Below are 20,606 nucleotides of genomic sequence, written 5' to 3'. Positions count from 1 at the left end.
GAAAAGTCAGTCAGGTGGTATCATTACATCAATAAATCTGATGAGTTGTTAAGTTGGTTAATGAACACATTTCAATTGAATTCAAATTGCTGCATTTGTCCACTCTGTGACCGACAACTAAATAAACTGTATCAAAATCCAGGTTATTCAACAAGACAGGCCGATAAACGTAAACGGAAGTTGAACAATTGTTTTATTTCTAGTGAAACTTCTTCACAAAGTTATTTTGTTCAGGACAAAATACTTTTTCCTACAGCTTTTGCTCTGCACACAACTAAAACAAATGATGATATTCCTAGCAATGTTAGCTTGTGTGATACTCATCTTACCACCTTTAAACATAAACAACTAAGAATTAATTGTACTATGCCAGACTGGTTATCAGAGACAGGAAACGGTCTCCACCCAATACTGACATACTCTGTGATTATTTTAAAGTATTATACATCTGTCACCGTAGCGCCATAAGTTACAGCGTGCCGTAATTTTGCGGTATTTTACGGGGTATTTTCATCCTACCATATTAGAAAATGCGAATTCCAAATATGGAATGATTACGCGCGTAAGCGTCCTCTAATAATAAAAAACAAACATGGCTGTCACCATGGTTTGAACGGACTCCATACAAAGAAGTTCGCTGATTCTGTTCTAAACTTTTTGGAATACGGCATTCCCATGATGTATCTTTGGAAGGAAAAGATGTATAATAATAAGGTTATTACGAAGATACCTCAAAGTATGCACTCAGACAGTACGCTGTCGGTCGGTCGATACTGCTGCTGTACTGTCTTCGTGCATACTTTGAGGTATCCTCGTAATAACCTTATAGTAAGTGATAAATACCCCCATTTGCAACTTGAGAAGAATAGCCCCCCCCCCCCTGTGCCAGGAATGCTATATCAGGTCATACCACCTATCTGATTGAATTGTCAAAAATATTCAAAATTATAATATATAGTTTCAAAAATATATAAATTGTTCATCATTGGCTGAGGTCAATATTGATGATATATTAAAGGAAATGAACCCTGTCTTATGGAATTTTGTTTCATTCCACTCATACAGTTAGAAATCATATGCAAAAACAGTGTCTGATATATTAGGGCAGAACTTCTCTAATTGTTTTAATGATGATTCCTTTGTTGTTGCTTCCTTGAATAATATTGATATTGGTCAGCCACACGCAGGAATTACTGCTAATTACTCTAATAGAGGAATCCATGTAACATCGTTTCAGGCCATTGAACCAAAACCAGTTGCTCTGAAAAATTCATCATATAATTTTGTTCGTGGCAGTATACGTACACGCTCTCCAAATTAATTGAAGCTGATCAAATTCCCAGATTGTGTTACCAGTTCCGACAGAATGACAACTATTGCAGAGCCTGGTGATTAAGCAGAATTAATTTGTTTGTCATTTCTTGTGATTGTGGTTACAACACACTATGTGATACAGGAAATTTGAGTCTGTTTATGTTTATGTTATGAGATACTCGTATGGACGTTCCACGTTGCTAAGACGCGCACCACTGTACCATGCATTTCTATGGGCTCTGTGTGCGCTGCTGTGGAACGCCGGTCGAGCCGGTGAAAATTCGAGAAAACAACACAAACTCAACTTTGAAGTGATACGTGAATGTACTACAAGAAATTTGAGCCTGTTTTATGTTAAGAGACACTCGTATGGTTCCTATAGTTTATTACTCTCGGATGAGAGGCGTGGTGATAATTATAATTTAATTGATACAACTAGCAATAAACCCCTTCAAACGTAGCATATGATCAATTACAAGTTGTTACAACAGATATTGTTGTCAATGTATATATACGATATGCAACGATATGTCTAAGTGTCATCCCATCATCACCAAAGCGAAAGAAAGACATTGCATCATTATTGCAGTCTATCAATATTAAAGACGACATTAATATTTCGCAGTATAGTTTTCCTGCAGATGATCATGATTTCGTTTGATAACACAAACAATGTGTTACCTGAGCATTTCAATGTGATGCCTGACGAGGAAATGAGTTATTAACAATTTGTGAATAATGCATTTAATTACTGTATTCAGAAACATTTAATACGTGATTAAAACGTTGACTTGATTTCATGACAATGCAAAACATACAAAAAGTGTAAAGTTTTATATTATAAGAGTATTAAATAAGCCTTGTAATTGTTTAGATACTATGAAACATGTAACGGAGAAGTTATTCACCATATTTAAAGTTGGTACACGGCTGAAGTATCTCGTAGTATTGGGTGGTGGTAAAACGTTTCAAATATCTAAAACACAGTTATTTAGATGAATTGCGTTGGTAGTTAGTGTTTCTCTTGAAAAACACCCAACCTGTGTTATTTAAGATTTACATGGAAATTTAAATTTCCAAAACCACATACAGAGAAGAGGGTTTACTGACTAATCTTATTCAATGCGACAAATTTAAGATATACCATAAATTTATTTTACATGTAGCATTTCAATATAGCAATAACGATAGCACAACCTCAAGCAAATGTCAGTTAGATAGCAGTACTATTAGTAGTACCAGAATTGACCAATTTGTTTCTTTCGCAAAATACTGAAGAAGCAGTGGCGATGATGGCAATGCTGTTATAAATGACAGTTGTTTTTTTGCCATACCTGTTAACAGTAACGGAGTTGTATTCCTTTTCATGACATGATTACTAGTATATTTACTCGGGTTTCATCATGGGTTGTTTTTGTGGCAACGATTTCCAACGTTCTAACAGGGTATGCGAAATCCTACGATATTCACGGGCTTGGCTGCCCGACGTGCATGTCGTATCTAATTTTACTGAAAGCCTGAAAGTCAAGTTTGACTTGGCTGGATGGATGAAGGGTACATATATACCTGATACGCTGCTTCAAACCATAGACCTACTGTATTGCTACATTATGCTTCCTATTGAGAGGACAGGGAAGGTGTGGACATCCGAAATTCAACATGGTAGAGTCTTAAAATCGTGTACACTAACTCGCTTTTTATTTATTTACATAACTGTTATTTAAACAATATAATATTCTCATTGATTAGCATGTTAATAGACTACACTATAATATTTTAATCCCGATCCGATGTTTAAATCAATTCTTTTCAGGTAAACAACATCATTATTAGGTTCAGACAGAAGACATTATGACGTCATCTCGACCACTATTGGTTATCATCACTGCGATTGGAATTGTGTTGATATTAATTAATATGCAGCAATTGGGTCCACCGGCTCCAGTGCAGTGTACGTGTCACTGTGACAAAACTATGTACAATGACCACGTGTTAGGGACACGAAGATTTAATGAAAATCATCGGCAACATGAGATCACGCGTGATGAACGTTATGAAAATTACATCATCAATGGCAGAGGAGTGCAAAATAAAAATAGTGCCAATGAAGGCAGCCAAAAGTACAGTGACGCCAAGGATGGAACAAAAGAACATAATGTGCCAGTAACTGATACCGCAGTAGACACACAGAATAAAAACAATGTAAACTACAGGACGAAAGAGGACATACCCAGTCAATATAATTCATTGGATATTGAAAAAGAACCAGTTTGTCAAATTCCTGAATTAAACCCATATCATCGTAGTATAAATCATCTCATTGAAGTCAAAGAACCGTTAAATTGCGAGTCAATAAATGGGCATGCCGATTTAACCTACCTCACCGAGACAGGCTCTCTTTACATCAATCACACAGTGTTGGCAGGTAGGACTTTAACCTTATGTAGTTACTCCTATGTGCTACGTGAAGACGATGCCATCACGTATTTTAGCAACACCACAGTTACAAAATTCAAAAATGGGACGGATTTCCGAAAGGATTTCCTTCTGATTGACAAAATAGCCATGGACTATGTCGCCGTCGTGTGCGTCTTTGACGCCGTGGAAAATGATTTCGACTCTGTGAATTATGAAATGCACCCAGGAATTGCACCTAACCAGGACGCGTTGAACTGGGCGAAGATATCAAATCCAATGCCACAGTCGGCGCTAGATGTGAATATCATCGTTTTGGGGCTAGAGTCAACGTCCCACATGAATTTTCTTCGACAGATGCCCAAATCTTATCAATATTTGACGGAAATTATGGAAGCAGTGGTTCTTGAGGGGTATAACATCGTCGGGGACGCTACAGTTGAAGCCATGATACCAGTGTTAACTGGGGAGAAATGGGAAGATTTACCCGAAACGCGATTGGGACATGAAGGCGCACAGTCTGTTGGAGTGTATCCACTTATCTGGAAGGCGTACAAAGAAAGAGGTTACTTGACACTTCTGGCCGAGGACTCGCCACATATCAGCATTTTCAATCTGCGGACTGAGGGATTTTATGAGCAGCCCACGGATCATTATATGAGAACATATTGGTTGAAGTCTGTGGATCTCACACCAGATTACAATTGCATTTTGAACCCAAAACACTGCGAGGGTGCCAGAAGAGAACACGATGTTATGTTTAATTATCTTAAGGAATTTCAAACTAAATACGATCCATGGGTTAGAAAATTTGGTTTCATGTTTGTGACTGAGCTGTCACATGACAACATCAACAATCTTGGCTGGGCTGACAGCGATTTACAACGTTACTTAAAATCGCTGTACGAGGGAGGACATCTAGAAAACACCATACACATCCTGTTCGGTGACCATGGTGCGAGGTACTCCGATATCAGGAATACAATGCAGGGGAAGCTAGAAGAAAGACTTCCATTCATGAGTGTTTTCATACCGAAGAAGTTGCGAGATTCACATCCAGAGATGTATGAACATTTACAGGCAAACGCAGAAAAACTTACAACACCATTCGACATACATGCAACATTTAAACATATTTTAAATTACTCTGATGACACAGTGAGTGGACGAGGTATTAGTTTATTTAAAAAGATCCCATTGTCACGCACCTGTGAAGACGCTGGAGTTGACACTCATTGGTGTACATGTCTGAAGTGGATTCCTATGTCAACTGGCTCTATGGAGGTTAGTACAATGTCACAGACAACGTGTAAGTAAGAATTTCTTCCAGGTGTTACAGTTGCACTGCAATGTTAGCCACTCTCACACAGCAGTGGGGCGACTTTCGCATTAGTTGTACAGACCAGCCAGCCACACAAAAACATCTTCGCCAGCGAAAATGTATTTATTCAGCCGACGCCTCTCCATTATGCATTTGCAATTCCCAATATGAAATTGTATTCAGTGTCGACAAAATCAAACACAACGGCGCATGCTCTGATATCGATGCGTCTCAATAGTAAATGAAACACGAATTCGCGTGTTGTGACGTGTGTTTCTGTTTCAAAATGCGATGAATTTTAATATTATTACGGTTAACAAAGATAAAAGTAATTCAGTTTCATACTATTCATACAGTTTTTTTATACTAATTCTTGATCATTATCTGTTTGTTTGATCTGAATAAATTCATTCACAGATTCGGAAATCTGCTGCAGCCTTTTTAAATCATATTAACGATATAACTGAACCATTCAGAAAATACTGTGTATTGCTGAGTATGTTCAACATCACACACGCAGAAATGAGTGTTCCTAACGACAAGGTAAAACATTACAACACAATACAACACAATAGCGTGCATTACTGAGTATGTTCAACATATCACATACGCAGAAATGAGTTTTCCTAACGACAAGGTAAAACATTACAACACAATACAACACAATAGCGTGCATTACTGAGTATGTTCAACATCACATACGCAGAAATGAGTGTTCCCAACCACAAGGTAAAACATTACAACATAATACAAGCGTGCATTACTGAGTATGTTCAACATCACACACGCAGAAATGAGTGTTCCCAACGACAAGGTAATACATTACAACATAATACAAGCGTGCATTACTGAGTATGTTCAACATCACATACACAGAAATGAGTTTTCCCAACCACAAGGTAAAACATTACAACACAATACAAGCGTGCATTACTGAGTATGTTCAACATCACATACACAGAAATGAGTGTTCCCAACCACAAGGTAATACATTACAACATAATACGAGCGTGCATTACTGAGTATGTTCAACAACACATACACAGATATGAGTTTTCCCAACGACAAGGTAATACATTACAACACAATACAAGCGTGCATTACTGAGTATGTTCAACATCACACACGCAGAAATGTCCCAACGACAATGTAAACATTACAACATAATACAACACAAATGGCGTATGTTCATCATTAAACACAGGGAAAAAGTTCTCACAGTGGCAAGGTCATACGTTACATAATGCAGCATAAATACAGTTTATTACCGAGTATGTTCATGAATTTTGTGTATTACTGAGTATATTCATGAATACTGTGTATTACTGAGTATGTCCATGAATACTGTGTATTACTGTGTATGTCCATGGATACTGTGTATTACTGAGTATGATCATGAATACTGTGTATTACTGAGTATGATCATGAATACTGTGTATTACTGAGTATGATCATGAATACTGTGTATTACTGAGTATGATCATGAATACTGTGTATTACTGAGTATGTTCATGAATACTGTGTATTATTGAGTATATTCGTGAATACTGTGTATTACTGAGTATGTCCATGAATACTGTGTATTACTGAGTATGTTCATGAATACTGTGCATTACTGAGTATATTCGTGAATACTGTGTATTACTGAGTATGTCCATGAATACTGTGTATTATTACATATGTACTGCAGTTGATTTTGATTCGTCCCTGAAATCAAAATCGGTATTTCCACAACCCATATGCAAATGAGGTCTGAGAGCAAACAAAGTAGTCCCTTCAGGAGTACAGTTTTTCGGAATAAACAATATTTAGAAGTACGATATTTTCCCCTTGGGGTACATGAATATACTTGCCGAGTGAAATGAAATTTGAACAACAGAAATGGTACTTTTAGGCAGTCACTTATTTTGGCCCAAACTAATTTGCATATCACCCATGCAATAATGTTTTCGGTATTTTCACGGTCGATATGCAAATGAACATGGTATTTTCATTGGCTACCGAACTATTTTTATTTTGTAAACACATTTTCGTCTGCTATTTTTATCCAGTTCAAATCGTTCAACAACATTTTTGGCATGTCAGGTGTACATCACATGGAATACTACGATTGGGAGAACTTAATGTATGTTGACCACCTGGAAACTGAGTTTTATAAACCTTGAAGGGCTCTCAGAAGATCCACCAGCAGTAAAATCAGCGATTACTATCATGCAGCCGCAACCATCAGCATCGAGATACCAGGTTTCTGCTGGCGACGTTGCGGCGTTACTCAGTTCCAAATAAAAATTACCAACGCCAAAAGAGCAATATTTTAACCGGTAATCAAGACTCAGTCAATCCACGATCAGCAAGCAACATCACACACGAAGTTGTAGCGTGCAGCTAAGCGACAACCGCTGTCGACGAAAGTCATCCCGTCTGTGGAGTACCGCAGTTGCACGGCATGTTTGCCAATGCACAATTCTGTGGCGGAACTTTTAACTTCAACATAAACTGTGTATCATAGTCGTCCAGTTCAAGTTCTGGTTCTGCCGTGGTCCCAACTAAACGTCAACGAGTTATTTATTCGGACAGTGACTCGGATTAGACGTCTGATTATTTTAATTTCAAACAAACAGTGACACGCGTTCTCGGGCGCGTTCTACACTGACACGCGCTGCTAAGGCGTAACACTTATATTGGAACATATTAATGGGCAATGGGGTTCTCCGACCTAAATTCCATCCCGGTTTGCACGTTCTTTCTTTAATACGAAATAATCAAGTATGGAACATATGTAATAATAACAGAACCCCACACCCTCCCCGTGGCTTTCGTTGCGTATGGAAGTCATTTTCACTCGAGATGCGGTGTATTCTGCTGTACTTTCGCTCGTGAAAATACGGCCGCAAGATACACCGCATCACTCGTGAAAATAACTTCCATACGCAACGAAAGCCACGGGGAAGGTGTGGGGTTCTGTCATATTACTGTGTATGTTCATGAATACTGTGTATTACCAGAGGTACATTACTTGGGGTTTGCAACGCGCATAGTACTGTATGGTGACATCATGTCAAGATCCCATTCAAGTCTCATCTCGTAAATAGCGAGACTGGTGCTACGACCTTCTGACATGAGATAGGCGGTTTGTAATAAAATAATAAAACATGTATTACCACATTCATAGTGAAAAAATGTAATACATCGAAAATGTAAAGAAAATATAGTTATCGTAATCCGTCATATCGTGAGCAGCTATTTTGATCCACATTCCAGTATCCTAGTTACCTCGGGCATGCGCATTCGAATTTTTCTGAGTTGGAACACTTATGCGAGAGCGAGATTGAAACGGGATCTTGGTATCATGTCACCGTAGTTGCAAACCCCAAGTAATGTACCTCTGGTATTACTGAGTATGTTCATGAATACTGTGTATTACTGAGTATGTTCATGAATACTGTGTATTACTTACTGAGTATGTTCATGAATACTATGACAGAACCCCACACCCTCCCCGTGGCTTTCGTTGCGTATGGAAGTTATTTTCACGAGTGATGCGGTGTATCCTGCGGCCGTTCTTTCACGAGCGAAGCGAGTGAAAGTACAGCAGAATACACCGCATCTCGAGTGAAAATAACTTCCATACGCAACGAAAGCCACGGGGAGGGTGTGGGGTTCTGTTATTATTACATATGTTCCATACTTGATTATTTCGTATTAAAGAAAGAACGTGCAAACCGGGATGGAATTTAGGTCGGGCAACCCCCTTTACCCATTAATATGTTCCAATATAAGTGTTACGCCCTAGCAGCGCGTGTCAGTGTAGAACGCGCCCGGAGAACGCGTGTCACTGTTTGTTTGAAATTAAAATAATCAGACGTCTAATCTGAGTCACTGTCCGAATAAATAACTCGTTGACGTTTAGTTGGGACCACGGCAGAACCAGAACTTGGACTGGACGACTATGATACACAGTTTATGTTGAAGTTAAAAGTTCCGCCACAGAATTGTGCATTGACAAACATGCCGTGCAACTGCGGTACTCCACTGACGGGATGACTTTCGTCGACAGCGGTTGTCGCTGAGCTGCACGCTACAACTTCGTGTGTGATGTTGCTTGCTGGTCGTGGATTGACTGAGTCTTGATTACCGGTTAAAATGTTGCTCTTTTGGCGTTGGTATTTTTTATTTGGAACTGAGTAACGCCGCAACGTCGCCAGCAGAAACCTGGTATCTCGATGTTGATGGTTACGCCTGCATAGTAATCGCTGATTTTACTGCTGGTGGATCTTCTGAGAGAGCCCTTCAAGTTTTATAAAACTCAGTTTCCAGGTGGTCAACATACATTAAGTTCCCCCAATCGTAGTTTTCCATGTGATGTACACCTGACCTGCCAAAAATGTTGTTGAACGATTTGAACTGGATAAAAATAGCAGACGAAAATGTGTTTACAAAATAAAAATAGTTCGGTAGCCAATGAAAATACCATGTTCATTTGCATATCGACCGTGAAAATACCGAAAACATTATTGCATGGGTGATATGCAAATTAGTTTGGGCCAAAATAAGTGACTGCCTAAAAGTACCGTTACTTTTGTTCAAATTTCATTTCACTCGGCAAATATATTCATGTACCCCAAGGGGAAAATATCATACTTCTAAATATTGTTTATTTCGAAAAACTGTACTCCTGAAGGGACTACTTTGTTTGCTCTCAGACCTCATTTGCATATGGGTTGTGGAAATACCGATTTTGATTTCAGGGACGAATCAAAATAAACTGCAGTACATATGTAATAATGTGTATTACCAGAGGTACATTACTTGGGGTTTGCAACTACGGTGACATGATACCAAGATCCCGTTTCAATCTCGCTCTCGCATAAGCGTTCCAACTCAGAAAAATTCGAATGCGCATGCCCGAGGTAACTAGGATACTGGAATGTCCAGGTGGATCAAAATAGCTGCTCACGATATGACGGATTACGATAACTATATTTTCTTTACATTTTCGATGTATTACATTTTTTCACTATGAATGTGGTAATACATGTTTTATTATTTTATTACAAACCGCCTATCTCATGTCAGAAGGTCGTAGCACCAGTCTCGCTATCTACGAGATGAGACTTGAATGGGATCTTGACATGATGTCACCATACAGTACTATGCGCGTTGCAAACCCCAAGTAATGTACCTCTGGTATTACTGAGTATGTTCATGAATACTGTGTATTACTGTGTATGTTCATGAATACTGTGTATTACTGTGTATGTTCATGAATACTGTGTATTACTGAGTATGTTCATGAATACTGTGTATTACTGAGTATGTCCATGAATACTGTGTATTACTGTGTATGTTCATGAATACTGTGTATTACTGAGTATGTTCATGAATACTGTGTATTACTGAGTATATTCATGAATATTGTGTGTTACCAGAGGTACATTACTTGGGGTTTGCTACTCGCATAGTAATGTATGGTGACATCATGCCAAGATCCCGTTCAAGTCTCATCTCGTAGATAGCGAGGCTGATGCTACGACCTTCTGACATGACATAGGCGGTTTGTAATAAAACAATAAAACATGTATTACCACATTCATAGTGAAAAAATGTAATACATCAAAAATGTACAGAAAATACAGTTATCGTAATCCATTATATCGTGAGCACCTATTTCGATCCACCTGGACATCCCAATATCCTAGTTACCTCGGGCATGCGCATTCATATTTTTCTAAGTTGGAATGTCGGAGATTCATAATATATATTTGTATTCGTTTTCATATTGCTAATATTATTATTACATGTTATTTCGCTATAGTTAATTCGTTTACCTTTCGCATGAAGGATTCCTCTGAGTAATTCTCGACCAATTAGAATCATTTAATTTCAGCCAATCATTTTACTCTGTATTGTATCTTTTTCTCCCGCGTACTTCGTTTTGTATTTCCCGCTTACGTGTTTTCTCTCACGTTCGATACGCACCTATATAAAGGGCTAGTTTCGGAGTTTCGGGGCTCCTTATTCATGTGTTACATGTTACTATGCCAGTTTATCCAGCAATAAACCATACCGTGTTTTGCATCCACATTGACTGTTTTATTCTGCCATCAAGTTCAACTGAAGCGTATTATTATACCCCACATGGAACGCTTATGCGAGAGCGAGATTGAAACGGGATCTTGGTATCATGTCACCGTAGTTGCAAACCCCAAGTGGTGGTTACTGAGTATGTTAAACATCGCAAACGAAATATGGCCAATGTTATGTTATTTTAGAAGTTATATACTCTCTTGTCGATGAAGGTAGCAGCATGGTTATATTACTGTTGTCATTTCAGGTACTGAGATATACCGGAAGTATTGACGATGACCAATCACTCCCTGGATTTGGTGAACATGCTAACGTGAACATCAATGATATGAACATTGACTACCAGGTAACCATCGAAACGATTCCAGGTCATGCTTTATTTGAGGGGACAATCCGAATGGACCACGTCAACAACGGAGCACAGCGTTATGATGTCACCCAGGATATTAGTCGTATCAATATGTATGGCAGCCAACCTAAATGTATAGCTGACAAATATCCGGATATTGCCAAGTATTGCTACTGCAAAGATAACATTTAGGTCGCGGGGATTTATTGCACTTAACCCTACGTCGCTGCACAAGATTTTGAAATTCGTATACAAATTTTAAAATAAAAAAAAATGATGTGACAGTTAAAACTGCTCACTGGACAAAATTATATCAGCGTCGTAGTCATAGTCTTGCGCTCGTTTCTAGTGTAAATAAACATCGAGTTTTCACACGCGTTGTTATTAATTAATCCATTGATTAACCGATAGATTGATAGACTGATATATTTAGTGATTGATTGACTCATTGGATGGCTGATAAGTTGATTGATTAAAACTAGCTAGTGTGTGGTTGGTACGTTCAGCCAACTTGGTTTTGACAATACAAAAGAGACAGCTGGGTCTTTTAGCTGTTTGGGGTTTTCAACTTTCCGATAACCGACAGTTTCCAAGAGATGAGAACAGTCCCCTGTGTCTTCTATTTTTTTCGCAAGCCCATAAGTCATTTTCTGTCGCCATTTTTGTGATACTTCTTTCGAGTTTCGTTTAGTTTCCCACGCATAGTAGGGGCTATTGGAACCATCGGTGTAGTTCGTGTTCTCCTTTATCCATCTTTTTACATTATCATGGACATCTGTGCCCAGAAAGTTGAAGATTGTGTTTGCCGCCTTGGTTGGATTTTCTGCCATGTCTTCATATCTGATTGCCATGTAGTTCTCTTCTGGTAACCATTTTGCATGCTTGCTCACAAGAACGTTACGTAACATCGTAGAGCAGTATAAACTTAGCCTCCGTGACAGTGCATCGTCGAAGTGCTTCTCTTCTAGTTGAATGTCGATATCTTGTTTATTTATTTGTGATGCATACTGCTTTATATGAACAGGAATTACCGACGCGATGACGCCCCTCGGGTCTCTGATTAAGTTAACCACCTTAAGATTTACAGTAGAGTTCATCATAAGGTGAAACCATGGATAAATGTCGTAGATACGTATCACCTTGGCAACGACGCCCTTAAAACTACGGCATGATTCGGACGCCATTGATGGCGACATTGGTGAACATTTAGTATAAATTTTAAATTGGTCGTTCCATCCGGAGCAGTATTTTTCGTTGACCCATGCCGGGACAACATTTCTTCTAGCTAACGATACGACAGGATTAAACAGATTGTCCAGTAATGGTTTAGAAAAAGGCGACGTGAAATCACAGTTGTATATGTCTGTTAGCATTTGCACTCCGTTTACGGTCAGCATTGGGTCGTAATCCTTTAAACGTAGTCCTCTAGGAGGCTCGAAAATGTACAAATAATCCGGATGTTGTCGGAACATTTCACCGAGAAAAGAGGACCCAGTGCGCATACTCGCCATCAATAATACATTGACTCTCGCCTTCGCCTGGGACTGGCTGTTCACTATATCTGTGATGTTGTTCTCTAGGATAGAATTGGTGGAAATATTATGTTGGTTCCTATGTTGCAATTCTTTATACGTATTTGAAATATTGGCCACTATTTTGACCAGTAGTTCCTCGTTTCGTCGTTGACTGTTGTCAATGACCTCTAGATTGTGTTCATAACTTTGATGATATGATATCAACAAAGTCTCGATGTGTTGCATAGTGTCGTTCAATCCACTTAATTCGTCTGTAAAGGTTGTTACATTGATCGTATCATAAAGTTGTTTACGGTGGGGTTGAAATATATTGTAATCCTCTTGCACAACTCCCGGTGTACTATTTTCCTTGCTCAAAAAACGAGCAGTTGGCCAGCCGAACATAATAATTAATAAGAAATTCAGAACTGCGAGTAACGCCAGTGTAACTGTTAAGTATTTACGGCTCATCCCGTCGACGTCGTTAATGATTCAATCGTCAAGCTGAAAACAAGTAGTACAATATGGCGGACGAGATTCTAAACCTGACTATGACTCACACATACACTACTTTATAGCGAGCAGGTTAGGTGTTCTGTAGAATATGTAGTCCAAATATCTACGTAAAGCAACGAGATCCGTGCAGATACAAAGAAAAAGTCTTGGTCTAAATAACACAAGATGTCACGCTACCTTATCCGAGGACCAATACGCACACAGTCCGGGTAAATGATTGTGTATGAAATGCACTTCTAAACCACCCGATTCAATCCATGCTGACTCAAATGCCGCAGTAGTTCTAATTAGCTGATCATGATAAGAAAGATGCGCTATTTTTGACAGTACGGTCGAATATACTTGTTACTAAGCAATTCCTGTGAATAAGGCAATTATTCCACTTCCGGTGAGGTAACAAGTACATTTTCAGCTCAGTTCTTTTTATATTCTGAAAAAAAACTAAATATGCGTCATTCGAGTTAATTTTATCGTGCGTCAACAAGTGTTAACATGCTGATATGGGCGTGGTAATGGTGGTACGAGTCACGGCGTAACTTTTATAGGAGTTGTGATACGAATAGATAACCAAAATCAATAATGACATGTACTATTCACACTCAGTTATTTTGTCTTGTTATGTGTGCAATGTAACCCTTAACCATAATACGTCATTGAATTTATTCTCATTACGTGCGATACTAACATTTGTCCGCTGTCCGTATATCACCCAGCCTTGCAACGCCATGAGCCCAAGGCTGAATAAATGACAAAATATGTTATTCGTTTAGAAAATACATTTCTAACAAAGGTACCAACTTCGGCAGCCAAGGTCCACTTACTCGACCGTAGACTCAAAAGTCCTCAGAGGTCTTGGATGGTCGGCTTTGAAGCGGTGCGAATCGCACGATGCTGATGTACTCGACATGGTTGGTTATTCGTCCGATACCAACTAAATGGGTGATTAAAATGACTGCCATTTCCCATGAAATCCATACACCATCTCAAACCGTTTTGCCGCGCCGTGTTCCACGTAGAACGATAAGCAGGTGCGTGACGTGATCGTATAATTCTGTAGTCAAATGTCATGTTATCTTTCACAGTTCAAAATCCATGTTTTTCTATTCGTCGCAAACGGCCGCTAATAATATCTTTCAATATATATGCACGCAGCTAACTATTAAAATATGTGGATATTTTATAACACTGCACCCTATTTTGTTGAGTGAAAGATTTCATCAAATAAGTGACAAAATACAAATAAAAAACTTGTTTCTATGGAAACAGTGACTGCGTTAAATTGTACTTTGATGGCCACATTAGATTGCGCGCGCCATCTTGGGACGGTGCGCGTCAGTGACGTCAAAATGACGTGTCGTTTGAAATCCACAAAAGTGTGAAATCTCCCAAAAACATTATTTTCATTGATGAACCACTACAAATCAAAACGATTTAGACGCTTTGTACAACATTCGTGTAACTCATTTACGTTATAGAAGAGACGTTACGTTATAGAAAAGGCGTTACGTTACAGAAAAGGCGTCACGTTGTATTACATGCGTTACGCTATAGTAAAAGGCGCTACGTTATAGAAAAGGCGTTGCGTTATAGTAAACGCGTTACGTTGTAGTAAAAGGCGTTACGTTAAAGAAAAGGCGTATAGGTGGGCTTAGGTTCATATTTCAAAAACTGGTACAGGTGATCTAAGCATTTTCTATGAAACATAAAATCACAAAGAGTAATTTAGAAACGTTTTAGCTAAAGCGTGAGCTGTGGCCATATTAAATTATATACTCTATTCCCTATTTTGATCTCAGTTCTCAATGTGGTGACATGGCAAATTGCAGTGAAATAATTGTATTTCAATGGCAGCAAATAGTGTGAAAAATTTTATCGGAATCCTTACCTTTATAGGCTTGTTCTGGTTGTTAATTATTGGTTGTTTGGAAAATGAGTAAGTTCATAAATGAAAAATACAACATTTTTGTGAATTACAAGTTCTAAGTTGCTGGACCACGTAAAATGGGAAATGAATTTTGAAAGATTTCTAGGTGCAATGTGAAAATTCTCTTGCATATCATCAATGATTTATAAATATAAGAGTATGTAAATGGTCTGATCATGGAAGGTACTAACGTTAGTACCTTCCATGGTCTGATACACGATCTAAATACGAAGTCACGCAACATGCGAGATGATCTCAAATCGACAGAGAAATGTACATTCCGAGAAATATTTAATAGAAATAAAAAACTTTATATAAAAGATATGATTCAAGTTAGTTAGACTGATCAAATTAAGTATTCAAATTGCAGGGGTTTATATAATTTTAAAACAGATAAATTCACAAGGCATGGCATATATATTTAATTTAATAATTTAATATTCAATTTAGTAATTTAATTAGGTTTATAATATTTACTGAAATGTGACAACAACAACAACAAAAATAAATTAAAAAAAAAAACAATCGCTGTAGTAATTACGTCATTTTAGTCTGGCTATTAATAGAACAATATAGTTCGTTATCGATAACCTCATTCAATATTCATACGATATACTAGTATTCATATTAGTAGTTTATTCAAATGCAAAGGCCTTCGTACATCCATCGTCCATATCCATATTTATGTTGTTTAGACAATTCCTTTATTGATAGAATCTTGCAGGCGATGTTTTGAAACCAAATGATTACAATCATTACAATCGAGGTTGTTGATAATAAAGCTATTCATTTTAGTCAAATTTATTTGAATGATATTTTACTGTAGCTTCTCGCACTTACTTTTGTCGTCCGTCCCCATGGTTGTTTTAGCCACGCAGAAACAAGGCATTAACTAAACATTGTGTTTCATTGTATGTTATCGAAAAAGTTGACAATCTAATCTTTTGTTGTTGGCCAATGTCAGCAACCCTTCGATAGCTCAGTTGGTAGAGCGGAGGACTGTAGTGGTCATTTGCTGTTATCCTTAGGTCGCTGGTTCGAATCCGGCTCGAAGGATGTATTCTTTTTTCGCATACTTTTAACAAATTTTTAAATTAGAGATTCAATATTGGAATTTTTAATTCTGAGTTGTTTTATGTATATGCCAATTTGCGTTGATCAAAACCCAGTTTTCACTGAGTCAACTTATAAAAGGTATCAACAGGTGGTCGTCAAAGATTCAGTGTTACGTAGGAAACGCGTTGGCGCTATTCTGTTACAGGCTTACGATATTTACCAAGTAGCTTCTACCTCCATGCTTTTACCCCAACCGAAATATGCAGCCAAAGATCCAACCCACATGCAGGAATGTACATGTAACTTGAACAAAGCTATTGCAGTATTGATTCTTATCAAGGTTTCTATGGTGATAGTATGAATGTGTTGTGTAAGGGATGGGTCGTTATTTCTGCATAAGTTGTTGAAAAAAAATACGGCCGAGATTAAACCAGTATGATAACGTGCGTGAATAAATCACTTGATATGCATATAATCTTCTCGCGAGAATTGTACATAAAACGAGGAAGTAAATAAACCTGGACGTTCTTCTAAATGGTCCATCCCTGAACATCTACACTCATTAAATAGGGCATTCATACAAGGAACTTTTGTGATCACGTCGACATGACCTGGAAGTTTTTCTGGACGCCGATATTGAACGTTTTCTTCACAATTTTACTATCATCGCGGGGAGAAACACGCTGCGTGTCAGCTACAAATATCACGTGTCCTGAAGGTTTCAGCTGCGAGTTTTGTGCGTTTTCTTACGAATCGTGGGGTAACTTGAAGCTCGTCTACAATCTCAAGTCAGTCAGTGACTTAAAGGAACTAGTTTCACGAGTGCCGTCGGAGACTGTATTATTATATCTGCAGTCAGCCGGAATATCTGGTATTAAGAACGGAACGTTTTCCAAACTCGGCAGATTGCTGAAGTTGTATCTGCACGGCAATAATCTCGTCTGGAATCTTGTAGAATTGGATGCCTTCCAAGGTTTAAGTTCCTTGCAGTTATTAGATCTCAGTGTGCAAAGGGGAATTAATCAAGTGAGACGTGAGTGGTTTCTTCCATTAAGCAAGCTGGTTAAAATACAGTTAGAGTCCAATATAATAAAATCACTTCCTGGTGGGACGTTTGCCAATAACGTCCAGCTTGAGACAATTCTTCTGCACCAGAATAAGCTAACGGAGTTGCCGGATGACATAATGCGAGATCTACCAAAATTAAAACGAGCGATGTTTCAGACAAACGAAATCAAGACTCTCCCCGGTAATTTGCTTGGTGGATCGACACAAGTGACAGAGTTAAATTTTGCTCATAACAGACTATCAACGATTTCTTCCGAAATTGGCTTTCAGAAAGACACGAATTTGACGAGTCTCCATCTCTATAACAACCCAATTGAGTGTAACTGCGATTTAATCTGGTTCCGTAATTGGGTTTCAACTGTGAATGTACTGGTGTCTGTTAATGATACTATGTGCTTGTCTGGGTACAGAATCGTTGATTTTAACCCAGATACGCTGGAGTGTGGATTCCCATATATCAAGATCATCGTTCTATCTGTATCTGGGTTGCTTCTTATCAGCGTTTTAATTGCAATGGGAAAGAACAGGTGGAGAATCAGGTAGACTCTCTTTCTCTCAATATCATGCACGTGTACAATTGTGGACGATTGGTGTTGGCGTGATGTCAAATCCCTCCCGTTTAGATTATTGTTGGTTCAGCCCTTATTGAGTAAAACTAATATATTTACTAATAAAAAAAATGTTTGGGGTATGGTTTGAATTGTGTTTATATGGTATTACCCTATTGATACATGTCCTAGCGATTCTTCCATTACTAATAGTATTTCCCGTAAGTTTGCATCCACCTGGAGCGGTATAAATTGGGTCAACGTGAAATATCATAATTTGTTTAGTGTTACGGTGTTTGCTTTGTTTTTACATGTTTTATAAAGGTGTAGAGATGATTTAAGTTGGCTTTACATGCAGCAGATGAAGAGGGGCAGGGGGGTTGTACAGGTTACAGGGAATATAAAAAGACATTTTACGTGTATACAGGAAATAAAATGAAATGTTCAATTAACAGTAAAAAATAGGATTTTTACACTTTACAGATGAAGCAAATTTCATTTTATATTTTTATAATATATTTGATAATTTGTATTTAAGAAGCAAAATTGGAAATTGCGTAAGAATTACGACATTTATTATGGAAAGTGCTTTATACGCTTGAGTAAAATAGCTTGCCCATAGCTACGAATTTGCATTTTTTTTATTTATTTAATTCACATGATTACGAAAAAACAATAGATTACAGCATACGAATCAAAATTGGAAATTGCGTAAGAATTACGACATTTATTGTGGAAAGTGCTTTATACGCTTAAGTAAAATAGCTTGCCCATAGCTACGAATTTGCATTTTTTTATTTATTTAATTCACATGATTACGAAAAAAACAATAGATTACAGCATACGAAAATACCCCTTGCCGACCCTTATAGATGTACAGATGATACAAACCAGGGATTATACAGAACAGTAAATTGCTCCAAAACTCGATTGAACACCCTTGGTGAATTGAATGCAAAGCGCATCTTACAAATGTGTAAATAGAGAAGTTGCTTAGTTGATTGATTGCATTATGGTTTTATCTAATTGCAGATATTCCCTTCATCTAGTGAAAGCGAGGCTATTGGGTTATCAGCCTTTGGTTGACGGTGACGATGACGAATACGAATATGACGTTTTCCTCTCGCATTCCAGTAAAGACGAAGAGTGGGTTTCAAAGGTCCTACACCCAACTCTGGAAAATCCACCATATAATTATAAATTGTGTTTAGATTATCGCGATTTTATTGTAGGGGAGACAATCGCAGATAATATTATTGACGCTGTGCAGAAAAGTCGTAAAACGGCGTTCATCTTAACCAAATCGTTTGTTGAAAGTGAGTGGTGTTACTTTGAACTTGAGATGGTACGACAGCAGATGTTTGATGAACACCGAGATTTAGCCATTTTAATCATGAAAGAGAATGTCCCAACCGGTGATATGCCAGGATTGTTGAAATATTTAATGCGAAAAGGTAATCATATTGAATGGAGTGACAACAAACATGGAGAACTGTTATTCTGGAGTAAACTTGACTCGGCACTGAAATGTAGACAGCACAATATTGTGTGAAATCAACATTGGTCGTCTGTGGACTTATGAATCTGGCGGAATTCTCTCTGTTGTATTTTTTTCACGAGTTTCATTCACCAGAACTATATCTGAATAACAGAATTAAAGATATCACGAGTGTTGTTATTTTTTCATGTTTGTTTTACTGTTTCACACGTCTATTTACACAATACATTTACACAATTATAACGTGTTTGGCAAGCAAGACTCATCGGTTCTGCGCTTTTTAATTCATGTCATTTTCTTCCCGTTATCATTCTTCCTTCCATGTTACCATCAACGTATTGCAACGCAATCAACAGCGCCACCAGCGATCAATATTATACATTCTGTGCTTTATAAAATACTAGTTACGTTATTATTGTTCCCTGCATAGAAATGAAATTCATTCACCTTGAAAGAATGATAATATTTTCGAAAATTTTATATTTTTTCACTGGCCGTCAATATACCAAACACAGACATGAACACACTAACATCTTGGGATTGAAGCATACCTTTATCAATAAATTCCCGCCTGTCATAATACAGAGTTTGTTTGAGTGCTGACACGTAGTAGTGTTGTCACAAAAACCATAGTCCATATTTGGGACTACGTGTGCGTGACTGGGCCGTGTGACCATCTTCCTATCATAATGGAAATTCAATGCAAAAACCCGGAGCACATCGAGTCCCCGTTCTCATACTGAACCAGTCTTGCCCCCACCCCGAATATGACACATGCAAAACATATATAAATTAATGTAGATACACCCATATCTTGACAATACACTAGGTTATCAATGAGTATTACAGAGAGTTGGGATAGTATAGAGATTTTTCAATGAAGAAATAAAAACTAACTATCAATTAATGTGTTGTTTCTTTAATCTGCAAATGTCATTGATTGCACATCGTTAATTATCTTTCTGTAATTTTGAAAAGATTATTAATGAAGAGTTG

General features: G+C 37.9%; 3 protein-coding genes and 1 non-coding gene across 4 annotated transcripts; 3 read left to right on the top strand and 1 right to left on the bottom strand.

The window, feature by feature from the left end:
- Nucleotides 1-3,165: 3,165 nt before the first annotated feature.
- Nucleotides 3,166-4,902, top strand: LOC144343471 (uncharacterized; the record flags this gene model as incomplete). The annotated part of the gene is made up of 1 exon (XM_085505596.1): nucleotides 3,166-4,902. A coding segment is annotated over exon 1 (1,737 nt), but the record flags the coding sequence as incomplete, so codon positions are not given.
- Nucleotides 4,903-11,968: 7,066 nt separating this feature from the next.
- Nucleotides 11,969-13,471, bottom strand: LOC102807901 (carbohydrate sulfotransferase 1-like). Its single transcript, XM_006825269.3, has one exon. The coding sequence runs from the start codon at nucleotides 13,469-13,471 to the stop codon at nucleotides 11,969-11,971; it is 1,503 nt and encodes a 500-aa protein (XP_006825332.1).
- Nucleotides 13,472-16,408: 2,937 nt separating this feature from the next.
- On the top strand, nucleotides 16,409-16,496 carry TRNAY-GUA (transfer RNA tyrosine (anticodon GUA)). The gene is given in 2 exon segments: nucleotides 16,409-16,445; nucleotides 16,461-16,496. It is a non-coding gene; the product is annotated as a tRNA-Tyr (tRNA).
- A 606-nt stretch (nucleotides 16,497-17,102) lies between these two features.
- LOC102807791 (toll-like receptor 4) lies at nucleotides 17,103-19,664 on the top strand. The gene is made up of 2 exons (XM_006825268.1): nucleotides 17,103-18,103; nucleotides 19,145-19,664. The coding sequence occupies exons 1-2, from the start codon at nucleotides 17,103-17,105 to the stop codon at nucleotides 19,662-19,664; spliced, it is 1,521 nt and encodes a 506-aa protein (XP_006825331.1).
- The last annotated feature ends 942 nt before the right edge of the window (nucleotides 19,665-20,606 follow it).

The sequence above is a fragment of the Saccoglossus kowalevskii genome, chromosome 11, assembly GCF_978046115.1.
Source record: "Saccoglossus kowalevskii chromosome 11, keSacKowa6.1, whole genome shotgun sequence".
Taxonomy (NCBI): Eukaryota; Metazoa; Hemichordata; class Enteropneusta; family Harrimaniidae; genus Saccoglossus; species Saccoglossus kowalevskii.
Note: the sequence above shows the minus strand (reverse complement) of the source record. Positions and strands in the feature narration are given on the sequence as shown.